At 39.2% G+C, this 21,879-nt stretch overlaps 1 protein-coding gene across 3 annotated transcripts in view; it reads left to right on the top strand.

Annotated features, from left to right (window-relative positions):
* Gpd2 (glycerol-3-phosphate dehydrogenase 2) overlaps nt 1–21,879 on the top strand; it is a 144,054-nt gene that overhangs the window by 65,350 nt on the left and 56,825 nt on the right. For all 3 annotated transcript variants that reach the window (XM_027420407.2, XM_027420405.2, XM_027420406.2), the window contains exons 4-6: nt 10,396–10,520; nt 11,836–11,933; nt 12,929–13,092. In XM_027420407.2, the coding sequence (XP_027276208.1) occupies nt 10,396–10,520; nt 11,836–11,933; nt 12,929–13,092 (387 nt within the window). The remainder of the gene's footprint in view (nt 1–10,395; nt 10,521–11,835; nt 11,934–12,928; nt 13,093–21,879) is intronic.

Below are 21,879 nucleotides of genomic sequence, written 5' to 3'. Positions count from 1 at the left end.
ATATCTGTTAAACCCAGTTGGGTGATAACTTCTGTCAGATCCTTTGTTTCTTTGTTAAGTTTCTGCCTGGTGGTCCTGTCTAGTGGTGTAAGGGGGGTGTTGAAGTATCCTACTATAAGTGTGTGTGGTTTTATGTGTAGTTTGAGCTTTAGTAATGTTTCTTTTACAAATGTGGGTGCCTTCGTATTTGGGGCATAGATGTTCAGGATTGAGACTTCATCTTGATGGACTTTTCCTGTGATGAGTATGAAATGCCCTTCTTCATCTCTTTTGATTGCTTTTAGTTTAAAGTCTAATTTGTTAGATATTAGGATTGCTACACCAGCTTGTTTCTTGAGCCCATTTGATTGGAAAATTTTTTCCCATCCTTTTACTCTGAGGTATCGCCTGTCTTTGGAATTGAGGTGTGTTTCTTGTAAACAGCAGAAGAATGGATTCTGTCTTTGTATCCATTCTTTTAGCCTATATCTTTTTATTGGTAAGTTAAGACCATTGACATTTAGGGATATTAAAGTCCATTGTTCATTGGTTCTTCTTTGTTTTGGAGTTATTGGTGGTGATGTCATTGCATGTGGATTTCGCTCTCCTGTTTCTTTTTGTGTTTGGTAAAATTAGATTATCTATTGCCAGTGTTTTTGTAAGTGTAGTTATGTTCGTTGTGTTGGAGTTTTCCTCCCAGAACCTTCTGTAGTGTTGGATTTGTAGATATGTATTGTTTAAATCTGTTTTTGTCATGGAATATCTTGTTTTCTCCATCTATAGTGATTGAAAGTTTTGCTGGGTACAGTAGTCTGGGTTGACATCCATGCTCCCTTAGTGCTTGTAGGGTATCTATCCAAGACCTTCTGGCTTTCAGAGTTTCCATTGAGAAGTCGGGTGTGATTCTGGTTGGTTTGCCTTTATATGTTACTTGGCCTTTTTCCTTTGTTGCTCTTAATATTTTCTCTTTATTCTGTAGATTTGGTGTTTTGATTATTATGTGTCGGGGGACTTCTTTTTGTGGTCCAGTCTGTTTGTTGTCCTTTAAGCTTCTTGTGCTTTCATAGGCATATCCTTCTGTAGGTTGGGGAAGTTTTCTTCTATGATTTTGTTGAATATGTTTTCTGTACCTTTGAGCAGTGTTTCTTCACCTTCTTCTACACCTATTTTTCTTAGATTTGGTCTTTTTACGGTGTCCCATATTTCCTGGATATTTTGTGTTAGGGATTTGTTGGACTTGAGGTTTTCTTTGGTTGATGAATGTATATCCTCTAGTGAGTCTTCAATAGCTGAGATTCTCTCTTCCATCTCTTGAGTTCTATTGGTTATACTGATATCTAGCTCCTGATCGCTTATCCAGCTTTTCCATTTCTAGCATCACCTAATTCTGTGTTTTCTTTATTGTGTCTATTTCAGCTTTCATGCTTTGAACTGTTTCAAGAACTTCCTTCACTTGTTTGATATTTTTTCCTGGGTTTCTTTAGATTCTTTAAGAGATTTGTTTATTTCTTGAATTTTTTAGTTTGTCTTTTCCTCCATTTCGTGTAATTTTTTGTTTGCTTTTTCTTCTATTTCTTTAAGGGATTTTCTTGTTTCCTCTTTAAAGGTCTCTATCATCTTGCTGAGATAATTTTTGAGGTCCATCTCATCTTCATGCTCTGTGTTGGGCTTTTCAGATCTTGCTGGAGTGGAGTCCCTAGATTCTGGTGGTGTCATATTGGTCTTTCTGTTGTTGAGTGAAATCTTATTCTGTCTTCTTCCTATATCTTCTTTCAGTGGGTGCAGGTGGTGTCTCTCTATCTCCTCTTGTTTCCCAGTGGTGTGTGGGGGCCAGGAATTCAATGTCCACAACTCTGGATGGTCTTGCCTCTCCTGGCAGTCTCCTCACTCCTTGTGGATCGGTTGGCAGAAAGAGATGGAAAAGTGGGGTGTTTCCAGATTCAGGGAGCTCCTCCTTGTCTGTGCGTGTGTACCCCAAGCAGGTGGTCGCAGGCCCGGGGTGGTCGGAGTGAGTGATGTTTTGGGCAGGAGTTGGGTAAGGGCAGAGACTCACTCACCTAGTTCCTGGGTCAGTCAGTGGAAAGGGCAATTTTAGATACTTTTAAGGTTTAAAATGTGCATCATAAACAGTATTTAACTGTGTCCTATGTATTTATTTATTTAATTTTTAATAATTTTACTTTTTATTTTATCTGTATGTGTATTTTGCCTGCAGAAGTCAGAAGAGGGTGTCAGATCCTCTGGCACTGGAGTTACAGATCGTTGTTAGTTGCCTTGTGGGTGCTGGGAATTGAACTTGGGTCCTCTAGAAGAGCAGTAAGTGCTCTAAACTGCTGAGCCATCACTATGCCACATTTAACCTTTTCATTTGCTTCTCTTTTCTCTTTTTGTTTATCATATTTTATTGATTTTGTTTCTTTGATTTGTTAATGAACTTAGTTTTTTGACAATTTAATACATGTATGTAATACATTATGATCTTGTCTCCTCCCATCTTCTCTCATCTCCCTCCCTGGCCAACCCTTCCTTCTTACCCATTCATTCTTGTTCCAGATTTGTAACTTTTGGTTTTGTTCTGTCACCTGTTTTAGTCAGGACTGTGTGACCACTGGATGGGACTGTTTTTGGAGCCCGGTGGAGTCAACCTATGATTTGTTTTCCTTGAATCTATCAGGAAATACTCAGTTTTCTATTCTCTTCCATGTCTAGATTTAGCTGCTACTGTCTTTAAGATCATCCAAAACTTGTCCTGTCCCTGGGTCTTCTGCTTTGTGTTCATATTGACCATCTGCTGAGCTAGCTGAAGCCTTGGCTCTGGGCTATATTTATTTTCCTGCATCTGGCTGTGACCCAGCAGATAGTCCTCAGCCCTAGACAGTGGTCAGGAGTAGCTTGACAACTTCCTGTACAAAGTGCAGAACCCTTCTTCAGTCTCAGCTTTCAGGGGATCATCTGACTTTGTTTCCTCATGATGAATCATTATATTCATTATCCTTTAGGAATGTATTCCAGATTCTGAGCCCACCAAGACAGAGGCCTTAGACCTAAACATTATAGTCTGTAGCATTACTGGTCCGTGTAGTGTTTATCTTCATTTTGAATCAACCATGTCTTTTTAAATAGTTTTGTTTGAGTAAAGAAAGCAGAAGCTGTTCAAAGATGGGTGTGTAATGGCCATATTAACTACAGTTTTGTTTTTTAAAAGCTAATGTATGCATGTTTGTATGTATTCACCTCTGTATGTGTCTCTGGGTGTATATGTGTGTGAATGCTTGGCCACACTAGGAGTGCTGGGATTACAGATTCCCATCGTCACATCTGCTTTTTTATGGGGTAAGTGGGTCCTCTGGCTTGTATGGTTAGCACTTTCACATCCTGACATGCCTCCCTGACCCTCAGAATTTTATTTATAACAGTGTTTCTGATAGCAAGATATTAATAGGGGAATGGTTTCACAAATAGGAATTTTAGTCAGTTATAGATAATCAGATAGACCTATAAGTAATTGCAGAGAAAATAGCCAAGATGTGTGTTATAAGTTGGAAAATAATGTTATGGAAGAATAACTTAGTTACATATATATAGATTGTGTGTGTGTGTGTGTGTGTGTAGCACAAATGAATACAAGCTATAGAGTCAAGTGCAGCAAATTATAGTAATACATGTAAAACATTTTAAATAATTAACCTCAATTTCCATTGACTATTGAATTATTTTATCATTTTTCTTACACTGACTGATACCCCTCCTCCATTTAGCATTTTCCATTTTTATAATAACAAGGTGAAAAGAAGGAACTATGGTAGTACCTCTAATATATCTTGAAATTATAATATTATGTTATCGTTACAATTTTGTGACTTTACAATTGAATGTATATTTAAATAACACAAAATATATCAAGATATACTCAGTTAACAGTTCTATATTATATTTCTAATATGAACATAGCCAGAGAAATCAAAATAATCAATATCTAATATTTTAGACATCTGTATAAAGCTAGCAGTCACTGTCAGAAAATGCCAGGCAAAGCACTGGATGCTGACCTTGCCTTGCCAGGGTTCCTGCTAACTCCTCGCAGGTGTTATCCTAGAGGAAGGTGTTCATTTGAACATTCGGTTTTTGGGGTAATCTTCTGTATTAGAAATGGCAGTGGCCCTCGAAACAAACAAGTGCCCAAAGTTTTCTAAAGAAAGACAGTCTCTCTTTTCCCGAGAAGTGTGTGAATTTGGTGCCTGTGATTACAGTTCTAAGGCATGAAGGATCTTAGCTTTTTGACTTGTGTTATTGCCTTCTTGCCTCTGATTATTTCATAGCGATGACTCCTGCTTTCCATTTAGCAAACATTTCTGAAATTTTATCCTGATGAAATAATTACAGATACAGGGAGTTTAAAAGAAAATAGAATTGTGCAGTGCAATCTGAAAGAACAAAAAAAGAAAATAAGCCAGATGTTCAAAAACAAGGAGCTGAATAAATAAATCATAGTAAATGTTTAATGTAATACTTTAAAAAGCTTCAAAAATGAAATTATATACATTATTTATAGATGTACAAAGTTTTTACAATAAACAGTGTTAAATGAAAAAAACTTTAAATATGATCCCCCCCTTTTTTTTTTTTTTGCACAACTGTACATCCATGAACAGCAAATGTGACTGTTTAAATGCCCAAATGTCAAATGTGGTTATCTCTGAGTGGTGTAATTACAGGAGAGTTTTATTTTGTTCTCTGTGCATTTCTGCATTTATTATATTGAGCATGTTTTCATGCATAATAAGATAATCAGTAAAAGGTATTAACATATACTTCTGTTCTATTCCATGTTGTGAGAGTTAAATGTCGTATGGCTTCTCCCTTTAGGTTGTAATTATTCCCCTGCATTCAGCCAACTCTCTTGATCCATGATTTGCTTTGGAAATAACTAGATAGTGTGACTTAGGCCAGAAGAGACAGAACAGAGATGTGTTTAGTGCTCGTACCTCACCCTACCTGGGAGGCATGTTTTCGGTATGCTAACACTTGGGGTGAAGATGAGTGAAAGTAGAGTTTACTTGACCATATTTTTCTACAGCTCATCTTTCTGCCTGAGATTTTACTTGTGATTTTATTACTTTATCACTGCTGTGAAATTCCTGTACCACCCCTAAAATTAATACTAAGGCCCTCAAATAAAGTGATGCTAGCATCCTGCAGTATTTTGATTCTCCCAACAGTAGTAGGTTTTATTGCTTTCCATTAATAAATACATAAGTAAATAGCAGCACAAGGTAAGAAAGGTGGGAGTGAACAAAAGGGAGAGAATAAGAGTCTTTCTCATAAAAATCTTGAACTAGGTGATTGACTGGAGAGAAGGCTCAGTGGTTAAGAGCACTGACTGTTCTTCAAGAGGACCTGAGTTGGATGCCTAGTGCCCACATGGTAGCTACCAACTACCTGTAGCTCCAGTTCCTGGTCACATCAAAAATACCACTCAGTTATTCTAAGAGGATAAAGGGACCCCCTCTCTTCCATCCTTTCCTTATCTTTAGATGAGGAAGGAAAGCTTTTCATTTAAAACCAGCCATCTTGGAGTGGGGGAAACATTAGACTAAGAAAACAAAACAGAGCTGGGCGGTGGTGATGTGTGCCTTTAATCCCAGCATTCTGGAGGCAGAGACAGGCAGATCTCTGTGAGTTCGACCAGTTTGATCTACAAGAACTAATTCCAGGACAGCCTCCAACGCCACAGAGAAACCCTGTCTCGAAAAACCACACACACACACACACACACACACACACACACACACACACACACACACACACACACACACACACACACACAAAAGAAAAGAAAACAGAAAATAAACAAAACAATCAGAATCCAGTGATGCCTTGTAATCCCAGCTGTGGGGAGGCTGGTGCAGGCAGCGTTTCTGAACAGATACACAGTGGGCTCCACAATGAGTTACAGGGGAGCCTGAGATGATTGTGTGAGGCCTTACACCCCCAAAACCACACCCCCTCCACACACACCATAAACATCTAAAGCCTCACAAATTTTAGTTAAGTAATCAAAGAATGAAGTCATAGAATCAGCAGAGCATCATGCTTTGACTTTGTGTTACTTTCTCCTTCCCATCCAGCAAAATGGAGAGATTCAGAATACTTGGTGGATGGGAGTAGTTGACAAAGTGAAGATTCCAATTGTTTTAGTCGTTCTTTTTTTTCTTTTGTAGTTTAAGGAACTTTTAGGTTACATGTTGATTTAATACACCTATTTGGCAGTCATTTGGGAGACTACATTTCTTGTTGGCTTTGAGAAAAGCAATCTCATTTCTCTGCAGAATTTCTGGTGGGTGGCCTGGTAATTTGACAAGAGGTAAATGGACAGCAACAACAGAGGAGGGCTTGGTATGACTGAGAGGCTTGTTTTAAATTTCATTGTTACTCACTATGGTTTCTCACGTAAATACATACGAATAACTTCTAAAATACCCACGACAGGAAAAGGCAGGCACAAAGAGCTTGATAATCTCCCTGAGGTGATTTGCTAAGTTCCAGAACAGCTTACAAAATCAGCAGGAGTTACAGAGACCCACTCTTGCTAGAGATGCCTCCTGAGTGAGGTAGGATTCCTGATTGTCCTGGCTACATTGTGAGATTAGGGTCTGTTATCAGCAACTCTCCAGCCCCATCTCTCCCCCTTCCCCTGAAGAAATCTTTCTAGAACCCTAATCAGTCGGGTTTCTCAGCTTAAATGCTTCAGGGGTTCCCTTGACAGACAGCGAAATAGTTCTTCCCCAAGCAATCTCTGAGAACTTGTGAGGAAAAAATTAAAATTTGCTTAAAGAAAAAAATCCAAGCAAGCCCTGGTTTCTGGAAATGGACACACAGAACTGAATAGTTTATAGTGCGTGCAGGCCCTGATGCATATTGTTTAATGAAGTGTGTTAAGATTGGCCTTAGACCTGTAGATGTCTTCTAGAAGGCATTTCACTTTTGAGGATATCCAGTTATTGCTGTTGTGGCCAACAGTGGCGTTCAGGACAGGATTCAAATGCCCAGTGTGTTGTCACCTCCTCTCATGAGATTCTCACATACCCTCCTCTGCAATCCCCGGTGACAAGCTGACTGTCACAAGGTACTTCCAAACATTTGCTAGTCATCCACTCTCCTTCCCTCCCCACTCCCTTCCTCCTCCTTCTCATCATTCCCTCTCCTCTTCTGTGGTTTCACTATACTTCTCAGGCTAGTGTAGAACTCATAATTCTCCATGGGCAAGGTTCAGGGCGGAACTACAGGTGATACTGGTAACTTCAGCTGGCCTCTTTAAGCTGACTTCTGCCTACATTAGGTCCCTTCTTTTACTCACCCATCTTGGGCAACGCTCTGTGAACTTGGACTTTGCTGAAGGCTACTTGTCCAGAAGTAATTAAAAACTAAATTCAGGTTCTCAGAGCTGGCCCAGCAGTAAGGAATGTTTGCTGCTCAGGTTTAGTTCCTGGCACTCACAAGGTGGCTCAAAACCATCCGTAACTCCAAGGGATCAGCTATCTCTTCTGACCTCTTGTGGCACTGCACTCATTTGGAACACATACATACACAAAATAAAGTAAGGAAAATATGAAGGAAAAAAAAACAAAACCTTAAATGGACATCACTCTTCCTCATACAGGAATTTTTGTTACCAGTAAATCCCTTCACAGATTTTAGTGCCTTAAACAAGAATAGCTGTATCATGTCTTTTGGAAAGGTCAGGGGTCACAGCGAGCCTCTGCTGGGTCTGTGGCTCTGAGGGTCCACTGTTTTGTTGAGACTCACTCAAATGCCTTCAAGGTTGCTGTGTTCTTTTGCTCAGGAGAGGGGCTGCACACAGGCTACACTCCAGTCTGGCAGGTCTGAGATCCTGGTCTGGAGGGCATTTTGGCCTCCAGAACAGAAAGCAGAGGTTGGATACCCTCTTCTTGTTCCCCCAGTCTCACTTTCCTGATGCAGTAACTGTGATGCTAGGGTTTAAAGAGAGGCATATCTTAAATAATTCGGCTCCTAAATACCATCTGAAAGTCAACTCCCTCGTCTGATCTTCAAATGAAGAAAAAATGGACTGATTTAGAATACCAAAAGAACTCTGTCAGACTTACTGAGTGAAGGTGGTAGAGTATGTGTAGAAGAGGTTGGCGAATGTGATTTTGAGTATATGCAGTTCTGGGTTCTTGCCCTTAATTCAGGTTCTAATCTGGAGTAAGATGAGAATGCTCTGATCTCTGAAGGAGGCCATGGTAAGCCTCTGTAGTTCTTCATTTGTTTGCCTGAGCAGAGCCACTTGACAGCTGGCCCGTGCCCTACTCATATCCAATGTCTGTACTTGGACTCCCAATACTTTTAAAATATGCACTGTCTTTCTATCTTTCCCTGTCTATAGCACACCCAGAATAAATTAAGCATTAGTGAAGTTTTAATAATTTAGAGTACTGTGGAACTTTTTCTGACATATATGCCTAAAAATGGTGTAGTTAGGACATTGATCTTGAATCAAAAATCCCTTCCTTCCTTCCTTCCTACATCCCTCCTTCCTTCCTTCCCTCTCTCCCTCCCTCGACAGGATTTCTTTTCTTTCTTTCTTTCTTTTTTTTTTGTATAGCCCTGGCTGTCCTGGAACTCAGCTCTGTAGAACAGGCTGGTCTCAAACTCACAGAGATCCACCTGCCTCTGACTCCTGAGTGCCTGGATTAAAGGCATGTGCCACCATAGCTTGGCTAAAAAAAATCTCTATTTTTCAATCTTCATTGTTTCCAAATATTTTCTCCTTTTAAGTCAAGGGAATTGTTCTGGTTTTGTGATGGCATTTCTGTTCAATTTTTAAGCTGTTAGAAGTTACAAAAGCAATCTTTTGATACTAAATGGCTTTTGAAGCAGATATATGCACTTTCTTCTGTCCTTGCTTTGCCGGTCCAAATTGCTTCTGCCTCATATTATCATTGCAATTGCATTTTATGACGTTGTCCATTGGTCTTGGTGAATTTTAAGAATTCACCTAGTGTCTGATACTAACTTGTAGCATTGGGTGTCATTTGCAGTCTTGAAAAGGCAGGGGTGTCTCTGCAAGAAAAGAAAAAAGAAAAGAAGTCAGAAGTAGATTTTTACCCCTAGGAGATTTGTAGTACTCTTCAAAATAAGGCGATGGGATGACTTTTAGAATGTATCCATTGTTGTTCAGCCTTATCCTAGCAAGAGTACTATCTTTTAAAAATTTTATATGTATATGTGTGTGCATGCATGCATGCACATATGTGTGCACATTTGAGTGCAGGTTCCTGCAGAGGTCAGAAGAGGACATTATATTCCAAGGAGTTGGAGCTACAGGCAGTTGTGAGCCACCTGATTTGGGTACTGGGAATGGAATTCAAGTCCTTTGCAAAAGTAGTGCTTCTAACTACTGAGCCATTTCTTCATCCCTAAGAGTGTTTACTTTTTCCACGTACACTCTGCACCCAGTTCATTTGTTCTAGCTTGTATTTCTTTTTAATCCTGAAATAGTACATCATAAGCAAATGTCTTGAATTGTACTGTAAACTCAATAGTAGAAGTTTTTTGATTTTTAAATGTTTGCATTTGTGTATGCATGTGTGTTCATGTGTGTGGAGTCAGGGGACAGTCTTCTTTCAGGCAGGGTCTCTTTTGTTGCTTAACACTGCATACAGCAGGCTATCTGGCTTGTGAGTTTCTGTAAGAGTCCTAGGATTACAGACATGTACCACCTTGTACCTATTTTTGTGCATTCTGGTGATTGAACTCAGGGCCTCATGCTTGCACACTTGTGTGGCAAGCACTTCACCCAGTGATCGACTTCCCCAGCCTATATTTATTCCCTTGCTTTATTATGTAGAAATCCTAACCTGCCTGTGTCCCCTATTCCATATCCACTATATCACTGTCTCACAATATCCACCACCTAAAGCAGGTTTGCAAGTAGGAGGAGTCTTGGGTTAGTTTTGTTGGCGATGCATCACAATAGCACAGAGTGCAGGTGTGAAGCAGTTTGCATTCAATAGGAAGGGGCATGCATGCATGCTGAGGGCTGTGTGACAACACCCATTGAATGCCATGTGGGAAAAGATGGTACCAGCCCCCCCCCCCTTGATCCCCTAAATACACCAGAGAATATCGCTGCCACAGAATTGTACTGTAATGTTTTCTAGGTGTGATTCATTCACAGTTTAATATGCTTCTAGTTCTGCCTTGACTTTTCCCTCAGGAAGAGCCTAAAATCTCTTCATTATAATATAGACAGTGTACTGCACTTTGAATACAAATTTATCCATGTTCAGACTAATTTTTCCAGTGATTGTCTCTACCCTGGAGAAGTGCCTTTAATGAATTACATACAAATTGTGTAATTTAAGAAGTTAATTTGGTTTTCTGGTTACACAGGACTAAAAACAGCCCTTGTAGAGAGAGATGACTTCTCATCGGGGACCAGCAGCAGAAGTACTAAATTGATCCACGGTGGTGTGCGATATCTCCAGAAGGCTATCATGAAGTTGGATGTTGAGCAGGTAATTGTGTATGCTGGCTGTTAAACAAAAATTGCCACAGTGCTTTTTCTACCCAATTAAATCAGGCTTTTTTTTTTTTTTTTTTTAAATGGCTTTATAAACATTGCTTCCTATTCAAGATACCTGTTTAGTGCATGCTGCTGGACTATCTTTTAGGAGAAGTGTGCCAGTTCGTTCTGTGTAGTATTATGTATGTTTATGGGTAATCAGGGGCCTTTTCTGCACAAGCATGTCAAAGTAGCAGATTTACAGAGTCACTTTTGGATGTGTTGCCTTTTAACAATTGTGATTGGGTTTTTGCCAATGGCCACCAAATTGCTACTTCTGAGCAGTTTCAGGGGAGCTGTGTTGTAATGCAGACTGAGTGCCAAATTGATCTCTTAACTGCAGCTGCAATCATGCACTCATATTGTCACTGACATATTCTTCAGGGGGAAAAAAAATGATCTGAGTCACGCTTTCCGTGTGTCACACTTTATTGTGTCCAGTCTGCCATCATTTGAAAACTGCCAACGCAGTGTAGAAAATGACATTTCCCAGAGGGGTGAAAAAAAATCAGCTTCCTTCCATATCTGCTTTTCATACAAGGAAAACATAGCAGCAAGGACTTGCCATTGTCAAGTTTTGAGTCTGGCCCCCTTTCTCGCCTTGACAAGTCAGCTTTGAATCTGTCCCCTTTTCTATGTCTCTCTTCAGCATCTGTGATGGATGCAAAGAAAACAGCCCAGGATTCATGATCCACTGATTTCAGATGTGTTCCCACTTATTTTGTCAACATCTACAGCCTTATTGTCATGTGTAAAATTCATATTATAATAATAATGCTAGCTCTTTAGGCAGGCATAATGAGGGCCACAGGAGTGAAGACAAAGCCTTCTTTACCATCTGTAAAATAGCTGTCCAGGGCTGCATATCATCTTTGCTGGGTTTAGGGAAGGCAAGAGAACTTTCCATGAATTTGAGCAATCTGTTATCTCTTACCCGGAGAAAACATTCTGGGGAACTGAGAAAGGGGACAATCCAGAGAAAGCAAGATAAATGGTTACAATAATCTTGTAACTCAAGTCAGGAAAATATCTTACACCTGGGAACTCTGACAGCATGTTTTTCTCCTATGCAAATACAGTTAAGGTTTCTAAAAAATCTTTGAGGTTGACAGCATGATGTATTATTAGAGATTTGATTAGGAGGGAGCTCTCCTCGCTCAGAGGTGGAAGGTTTCTGTATATCAATCAGTTGGCAGGGTGTCTATTTGCCATTTGAAAATATTATGATCTGTTACTGCCAAACTAATTTTCTCTGTTTTGATTTTCAGTATAGGATGGTGAAAGAAGCCCTCCACGAACGAGCCAACTTACTAGAAATCGCTCCCCATTTATCAGCTCCCTTGCCTATCATGCTTCCAATTTACAAGTAAGCCTTTGCTATCACCTGTAGGCTATGTGCTTGTCTGAGGGCAACAGAGCAACACGGCTCTCATGGAAACAATCCTTTCCTGTGTGTTTCTTAATGTGGTTTTAATTGGTCCTGCTCTTTAATCCATTTCAAATACTTTAATATTTAAAAATATAGGTTTTCTTAAATGCTCTCTGTGGACATACATCTAAGGCCTGGATTTTGAAGGCAAAGAAGATTGAGTTCTCTGTTTATAATTAATGGACTCTTATTCCAGTTTTCCAGAGAATGTAGGTGAACAGCTGTGTTTACTCTGAGGCATTCGAACGAGGTCATGTGCAGTGTAAAATGTAGACCCCCCCCATTATCCGTATGAAAAATCTGAAATTACTGTGTAGCAACTCAGAACCAAGCTAGCTATATTGGGTCATTTTTATTGCCCAAGTTAACATAGGTGAAATTCATCCGGGAGGTGTGATTATACAGGATCAAACTCATTCCCCTAATGTTAGAACTGTATGTGAAGTTGCTCAGTGGGAGACAGGCCCAGTAACATGAAAGGGTAGTTTATGTAATTCTTTAGCCACATGGGTTCTGTAGGGCTTGAAACAGATGTGGTTATCTAGTCCATGTGTAGTTAACAGACTGTTGAGGGCTTCTTCAAACTGAGTGTAGTTTACATTTACCAAGGCCTCCAGACTACATTGGTTGATTCCATCTCTAGACCTGTGAGTACCAGGCATGGCTGTTTATTTTGAATGCATCCTGAAGAATTCTAAGATGCCATCGGGACCAGCCATGGAGACAATCATAAACTCTTGTTTGTTCTCTTCAGTATGGCAGCTGAGCCAGTGTCACAAGCAGCTGTGCAGGCTCTTCCCCCCCACCCCCCAGCCCATCACTTCTAGGTTTAACTTTGCTTTTCCTAAATGGCTTTTCTTGTAATTTAAGGTGACATTCTATGTTATGCTATGTTTCTAAAAAAATCCCCTCTCTCCCTGCTTGTGCTGTAGGTGGTGGCAGTTACCTTATTACTGGGTGGGAATCAAGCTGTATGATCTGGTTGCAGGAAGTAATTGCCTGAAGAGCAGTTATGTCCTCAGCAAATCCAGAGCCCTCGAGCATTTCCCCATGCTCCAGAAGGACAAGCTGGTAGGAGCCATTGTCTACTATGATGGTATGTCATATTTCTTTTCTTTGTACAAGATACAAAGAAGTGCACTGACCCTTATATAGTACACTACAGTGAGATAGGTTTGCATTCTTCTTGCTTCTTATGCAATAAACAAACTTTTTTTTAAAGTACTGGCTGAAAACTACCCAGAGTGCCTTTCTTCTAATAATCTTTGTTTTGATTAATTAATTAAAGTATTTTTTTTATTTTTTATTAAGATGTTCTAGACCAGGCTGGCCTGGAACTCACTGCTATAGACTAGTCTGCCTTCACATTTGTGGCAGTTCTCCTGCCTCAGCCTCCAAAGTGCTGGGATTACAGGTATGAGCCACGGCACCTGGCTATTTGTGTTATATATTTTTTTCCTCTTTCACTTCTACCTGTGTCTCATGGTTGGTTCGGCCCATTTCTCATGCTATGACTTTCACTCCACCCTCATATCATTCAATTTGTTATATGTTTGGCAGTGAATACTTGCCTTATGAATATATTATGATGTTGAAAGCAGCTGAGGATTTGTTAGATTTTCTAGATGAAACCTCTATTTTCAAGGGGTTATAAACCTAGAGAAAAATGCCCTTTGGGCTGAAATTGACATGTTTCTATTTTGCATAGGACACATCATTCTTGAACGTATAATTTATGTGTTGAAGATAGATGAACGGCATATCTCTTAAACCAAACTTTCCTGTTGTATTACTTATTTGCTTGCTGGTAGATGTTTTCTGACCCGACTTTATATTTGTTATATGTTCTATGTGAATTCTGGTGTGTGTGTGTGTGTGTGTGTGTGTGTGTGTGTGTGTGTACATAAAATGATTTGTGCATTTTTGTTTGAGGAAACTAAATAATAACATATTTCTGGATAGACCACAATCAACAGTGACAATGCAAAACAATACAATCAAAGCCATTTACAGATCTTTATTGGTCATTTTAAAGCATGTACAGGACTAGAAAATAATTTAAGAATATTCATTTACATGAAACTAGCTGGACACAGGTGCTTCTACATGGTGAAAAGCTTAGAAATTTTATGATACAAAGACACCTTAGGCTTCGAGTCTCAGTGATTCCTCCTGTTATATGGTTTTTATATTTGGTGTTTGATATATGAATTCTTACATAAAGAAATGTTCTTTTATGTTGTGTTGCTTTAGAATATTTGATGCATATATTTTGTATATGTGATACTATATCTGCCTTTAAGGCCACCTTTCCTTGTCTTCTTCTTTTTTTTTCCCTCCCCTTTTTACTTTGTTCCAATATTACCTTTCTGAATCAATTCAGCTGACTGACAGGCTTTTATATATAAATGCAGAATGTATATGTGCAGAGGGGGCAATAGGAACCAAACTTAAGAAAATGTCCTAGGAGCAACAATATTAGAAAAATGTTAAGGGTCTTAGACAAACATTAAAAGCTAGAAGATTAGCAGTTTGTAGGGCTTTTCAGCATCTGAGACACCACAGGGGGGGACACTTAACTACTTTTTTGGTGCCCTTGATGGAACCTACATGTTAAAGGACAACCTTCACTGTGAATCTGCTTTCTTTGCAACAGACCTTTAATGTTAATCCATTGTAGTTTATTGGGTGATTACTGTAAAGAGGCTTCTGGTCCAGGAGGAGTAGGCATTCTGCAAATAGCATCCTGTCTATACTCATGTGGAAATGCTTGTAGTCTTGTCCTTCTCTTACTTTCTCCTCCCACATAGATTCTTTCAAATTCATACTGTTTGCTGTAACATGGGCTGTGTTGGATGTTAAGTTTTCTGTGTTAGGCTGTGCATATGGGAATCACCACTGAAGAACATCCATGTCATATGTGGGCTCACACCTGTCTTAGTTTGGTTTAATTATGAATTATAGATTCTTGCTGTGGCAAATCTGTGTTTTGTTGTAAAGCAGAGGAAACATCCTTCTAGAATTAAGAGGAAAGGTTCCTCTAATTCAGAATGAATTGATCTTTATTTTTGATTAGAGGCTATAGAAATAGAAGTTGAGCAAAAAATTATTGAAAATTCTTGTAAACTAATTTCAAATTGATGTTTTGAAATTGTATAATCTCATGTCTTGAACAGAAGTGAAAAATAATTATTCTGGTCATTTGAAACCAAATATTTGCCTTTTCACTTTGTTCTAAAATTATTCAGGCTGCAATATGTAATATTTAAGGTGAGGCAAAACAAAAATATGAAAGGATAGAGTTGTTTGTTCTCACAGTGTACTCACAGATGTTGACAATTCCTGTTTTATACAGTATGGTGTGATGAGCAGACTAAGTGTCCCTGTAAAAACAAGGAGGAAAGAAACGCCAAGACAAAGGAATTCAAAGCACCAAATGACATTCTCAGAAGCAGGAAAGAAAGCCCTAATCTTTGACTCAAAGCATTTCAGAGAGAAAGCAGTATTTGAACCATGGCAAACCTGTGGGTATACTTTACAAAAGTTTCATTACTGAGATGAAATAATCTCTTGTTCATGAGTAACCATTATGTGGGCTTATGCACATGGCTCATTGGCTAAGAGCACTTGCTTCACAAGCATTACAACCTGAACTCTCTAGAACTCAAGTAAATAGCTAGGCATGGCCTTGTGTACCTGGGATCTGGGGAGTGGGCATGGGCAGAAACAGGATTGATAGGGTTTTCCTGGCCAGCCAGCTCAGCTCCCCCACCCTCTAGTACCCCCCAGAAAAGGAAGAGAACAACAAGAACAAATGAACAGAAACCTATCAAGCTCCAGGCTCAATGAGAGACCCTGTCTCAAGGGACTAAGGTGAAGGCAACTGAGAAAGACACTGTTGTCTTCTCTGGCCTCTTTGCACAGACGTGCATGCTGCACACACATGCAGAGAGAAAAGTGAAGAACCATTACATTACAAGACTGTAAAACAACCCGATGTATTTCAGAATGAATCCAGACTTGAAGTAACTTTAAAAGCAATACTCATACAGTTACCTATTTTAAGGTAAATAGAAACAGTTTTTGTAATTCTTACCTAAAGAGACTCTTGATCCTAACAAAAAGATCATGCATATTCATAAAATGAAGTTTTGAAAGATGTCACAGTTGTCCTGACTACAAACTCTCATTAGTAATACATCATAGATTTATATCAGCCACAGTGACTATGATGCCTTAGAAACATACTGGCCTAGAACAGTCAGCATAGTAGTGAAGTTGGCCTAGCCTTTAAGGTCTATTCAAATATTCACTTTTTTCTTCTTCTTCTTCTACTTTTTTTTTTTTTTTTTGAGACAGGGTTTCTCAGTATAGCCTTGGCTGTCCTGGAACTCACTCTGTAGACAATGCTGGCCTCCAACTCACAGGGATCCACCTGCTTCTGCTGGGGTTAAAGGTGTGCTCCACCATACCTGGCTCAAAAGATTTTAATTACTTAGAGCTATAGTTTGTCCTAGATAAATTCTGATAGCTACTGCATGTGGTTAAAGCAAAAATAAAATTTTCTACAAGAGTTCCTATGAGTAGTAGAATAAACTTTTCTTGCATTTTGCTTGTTTGTACTTGTTTTCAGAGACATGCTCTTACTACGTAATCCAGGATGGCCTGGACGTTTTCTCAATACTCCCTGCCTCTCCAGTGCTGGTTTTGCAGTTGTGCCCCACCACACTAGCTCCCTGCACTTTCTGATGTAATCTTATGGACATTTTTATGTATGGCATAAGTATGACCCACTGTGGTATTTCACTGTTAACTGTTAAAAGACAAACTGATACATATGGAGGAATAACTGCTATCTTTTTAAATGCAGACAGAATAAATGTCAAGTTTCTCAGTAAAATCCATATGAGATGAAAGGATACATGTCACATAGCAGATTTTTCCTCCAGTTCCAATTTATTATATCCTTTATCAAAAATATGTCATTCATTCCCTGGCTGTATCTCTGAACCATGGCCCAGTGGCTCCTGTGAGCCCCTGTCCTTAACCAGTAGAGACTTAACTAGTTAGGTCTTGGCTATGCTGTTTTCACTAAGAGTTCTGGGGTAGAAAGCGTGGTGACCAAGCCATTCTCTAAGAAGGCTGGATTCTGTGCTTGGCAAGTCTGTTAGGTGATATGATTGCTTCTGGGGCATAGCCTGGTCCTGAGGAACTTATTTCCTCTTCTGTCAGCTTTAGGCCAGTTTTCTAGTTTGTCACAGCACTGGGACATTCTGGTGATCCCAGAACGTGGGAGACAGAGACATCAGGAGCAGGAGCTCAAGATCATATTCAGCTGCATACTCCGTTGTAGGCCAGCCTGGGTTAGATGAGGCCTTGCCTTCTGTGTGTGTATGTATTTTGAGGCCAGTTCTCACTTTGCCCTTTTTGTGTATGTGTTCTGAGGCCAGTTCTCATTATGTAGCTCTGGCTGGCTTAGAACTCAAAGAGATCTGCTTGTCTTGGCCGCTGCAGTGCTGGGATTGAATGCATGTGTCACCACACCCAACGCCATGCCTTGAAAATAGAAATTCCAGTTCTCAGAGTGGATTCCTGATGCCACTCTAGTTGGACTTCAGTCATCCAATCCTGTACACAGAAAATGAGATATAATTAAAAATTGTTGAATATTTAAAGCCATTAAATAACTCCATTAAACCTCTGTAAAATGAAATTGGGGAATGAAACTATAGCCTTAAATTTTTCCTCTCTGCCAGTCAAGACACTGACAGAGAAAGATGTCTGTTATTGGACACTTACCAATGCTCGTAAGTGCACCTTACGCACATAGGAAAATAGCAACCCGAAGAAATTGTATTGGCTTTCCCAGTGTAAATAAAAGTCGGTTACATTCATGTTTCAAGGGGGTGAATTAGAGCCTACCGTTCACTAGAATATTCATTTTTATTCCAGTTTAAAACTCACAGCATACAAAGATGCATTCAGCTGGTGAGAGAGAGGGAGCAAAGCCAATTTAATCTCCGGCTCCCCTGAGGTAAATGTAGTTCACGGTCCTGCCCCCACCCCAACCTCAGCTATAATCCCTGGCTCCTGGAGGTAAAAATGCACTGAAGTGAGGAAAATTCTGCAGCAGGATATAATGATCCAAAATGACAGGGACAATAATGACAATGAATTTCATGTCTCCCAGTCATGAGCTGAAGATGCTTGACTAGGCTGACGTATACAATTAAATTGTTACAGGTACAGCAGGAGATTGCAGTTAGCTGTGTGCTTTGGGGAATGATGCCTCTGGCAAAAGGCAGATTGTAGAATGTAGCCTCTTTGTTAGGAACGGCCTATTACTCCTTTAGGCATGCATTGAGACTGTACACTCTGATAATAAATAAAGCCCAAGTTAAAGGCAAATCTCTTAAGCTATTTATCTACTTTGAAAGCTTAAAGGAAAACCAATTACTCAATACCTCAAAGGTGATTTTTCTTTTCTTTCCTTCCTTCCTTTCTTCCTTCCTCCCTCCCTCCCTCCCCCCTCTCACTTCTCTCTCCCTTCCCTCCCTTCCTTCCTTCCTCCCCCCTCTTTTCCTTCCTTCCTTCCTTCTTTCCTTCCTCCTTCCTTCCTTCCTTCCTTCCTTCCTTCCTTCCTTCCTTCATTGCATTCCCTCCTCCCCCATTGAGTTCCGGGAACACAAATGAAATGAAAATGGTGTCAATGTATGATACCTGTAAGCAAAGAGGCTGAACTTATTGGGTGTCACCTACTTTAATGCACAGAGACACACTGACTTCTCCAGCGTAATGGAAATAAGTTGACCAGATAACTGAACATCATAGATTTATGAACAACACCCACTACCTGTTTTCAAGTTTGGACTGCCTTTGCTGTTTAACACGGCTCTTTAAATTGGAGTGTTGTCTCCCAGGTGGAGTGGCTGAGCGTCATCTACTGTATTTTAGGAAGAACACACTGTAACTCCTTAGATTTTTACTATCAAATTCTTCAGAAATTTCTATGTTTTGGGGATTCAAATGTGTATAGTATGTGAGTACAGTGGTCCATGTATCTTGTTTAAAAATAACCACGATGGTTGAGGCTATGTACTGATAATTCACTTTACTTTTGATGTACTCAATTTTTCATTTTTCTGTCACTGGGGAAGTAATCATTTTATTTATTTTTTGATATCTTGCTTATTGAAATGTTTTCAAGATAAATGTTTATCAAGAGAAAAATATTCCGAAAGGTGAATGTTACCAGTTGTCCTTCATTTCTCAGTGTCTCTAAGCTTTCATTGATTGAGACAACTGAAAAGAAACCGAGTTATTGATAAGAGGTATATTTTCTACAGCCATACTTCCCAGAATGCACTCAGTCTCATCTGGTGGAGAGGGATATCATCTTGGGGATTCAGAGTTGTCAAAGTTTGGCACAACACAATAAAAACTTATGAATACTATTTTTAATACAGTGTCTTAAATGAAAAAATTTGCATATAGTCCCCATGGTTCTTGCCATTTTCAGATTCTTATTATGTACCTTTTAAATTGCATGAATATTAACACATAGACTAGGACATACACATCATATATGTAAGTTGCAGAGCATATTACAGTTTCTGGACTTTACCACCAGGCCTAGAGCCCAGAATATTACCAATACTGAAGCTGTCTGTGACTATTTCACACACTACCATTCTTCCTGTTTCTTAGACTATGGATCCTCCCCTTTTTAAATATCTTAGCACATAGACATTTTTAAGTAAAATACTATTTTGTTTTGTTTTTAAATTTTATAAAGTAATCATACAATGTCCAGTAAAAGTTGTTGCAAACTTTACAGAGCACATGGATGCACAGTGTGAACTAGATCCAGACACTGTCATCGCACATGACTCAGAATGTTCTTACATATGTCCACCAGGAGATACATACATATAGAAGAAAGGTTCATCAAACCGCTATGTCTGATTGAAAAAATGGAAATAAGGGAAATAGCCATCAAAAGACAAATGAATGATTTATTTCGATTTACATAGTAGAATTAAACCAGGATTGAAAGTGAATGAACTGTGAACTGAACAGCGTGGCTGAGTCTTAGCAGGATGATGCAGGGTGGTTAATGTCACCCTGGAGAGCCTCTCCAGATTTACTGCACTGTGAACCACACACTGTATATCCTTGAATTTAGGCTACAATACGAGTCTGGGTGTTGGCAGTGCATGCCTTTAGTCCCAGCACTCGGGAGGCAGAGGCAGGTGAATCTCTGTGAGTTAGAGACTAGTGTGGTTTACAGAGTGAGTTCCAGGACAGCCAGGGCTACACAGAGAGACCCTGTCTCAGGAAAAAAAAAAAAAAGACAAAACAAAACAAAACTAGGCTATGACATCTACTTTATAGGCTATTTTGATGTTTAAATAAGCAAACAAATGGAGAAAACTTTATAGACAAGTCATTTTTCAAATACTGTTATATTTGAGTTGATTTTGTAGTTGCCTTAGCACATTTCTGGTTTTCATTGAAAATGTTCTGAAGTGAATATTAGCTGATCAAGCACCCACCTATGTGTTATATTTTCAGGATTTTTCTAAAAACATTTGCCAAACATTTTTAGGGAAAAACATTGTACCTATGAACATGTTCCAAATAAGAGATAATGTTTATGATTTCAGGATTTAAAACAAGATGTTTTGAAAGAACTTTCTTTAAAATTATTTGCCTTTTTGACGTCCACTTAAAGCATTTTTGTTTTCTTAATATTTTGTCTGTACCCAAGTCTACACTGCTAAATGAAGTGCATGGCTGTGGCTCTGGATTTCCTACTGTCCTCTTTCCTGTTGCACTTCTCTTCGTGTTTTCTGTGGGTTACATAAATGAAGCTGACATCATTGCTCATATAGCAGGCCTTTTTTTTTTTTTTTCTTTTGCCCTCAAATGCTGCCTTTTTGCCATTCAGTGTATCTGGATACCAACTAATGCTAAATGAAATTTGACATATACCCCTAAGAAACAAAACTTATAAACTGTGGCTTCAAAGGAAACCTTGAATAAATAGGACACACTATGTCCACCCAGGCTAACATCCAGCATATGCTTCAGCTTCCTGATGATGAGGCGGAGCACCAGAGCCCCCAGGAAATTTGGCAAATTGTTTATTGCTCACTTGGCAAGCAAGTATTAAACACCAGGCTTTCATTTTCTTCCAGTTATTTATTTTTTTTTAAAGCACACAGAGGTAAGCCTGATCAGGTGTAACACACCTAGTTAACAGTTATCCATATTGAACCATATATACAAAAGTTCCAAAACTGCTAAAGACTCATTGGCGTTAGGGTATGTATGAAGTGTCCTGGCAGGTAGATCTGGTGGGTTCAGGAGAAAGCTCCCTTCCTCTCCCATGCTTTCTCAATGGCCCTTTGGGGTAGGGGGGAATTGAAGGCAAAAGCTATTATACTATTATACAATTGCCCTCTCAGTTTGCTTCTTTTTCCCAAACTAAATATGGAGCCCACTACTAGTCATTGTATCTGTCAGCAACATAAAATTATGAACCTGAGGGTTTTGAGATAATTCACTACACGAGGCAGAAATTTTGTCAAACTCTTCGTCTTTATGATCAACAGTGTTTTACCTATGCATTCTAATGACTTTCATAAGTCATTTTAGTCAGCTTAGCCCTCTGTATGTAAGCTGGGCTAGGATATTGTGGTCCATATTTGTTAGGAATGAAGGGAGAATATAGCTAAATATTTGGGTCAATGTTTTGGATGCATGAAGTTGGGAAGGTATTTGGTTAGTTGAAATACCATTACAGAATGAAGATTATACTATCATGACTTTTACTCATCATTGATGTCATATTTCCATTTTCACTGCTGTGATAAATTAC

The sequence above is a fragment of the Cricetulus griseus genome, chromosome 6 (assembly GCF_003668045.3).
Source record: "Cricetulus griseus strain 17A/GY chromosome 6, alternate assembly CriGri-PICRH-1.0, whole genome shotgun sequence".
Taxonomy (NCBI): Eukaryota; Metazoa; Chordata; class Mammalia; order Rodentia; family Cricetidae; genus Cricetulus; species Cricetulus griseus.
Note: the sequence above shows the minus strand (reverse complement) of the source record. Positions and strands in the feature narration are given on the sequence as shown.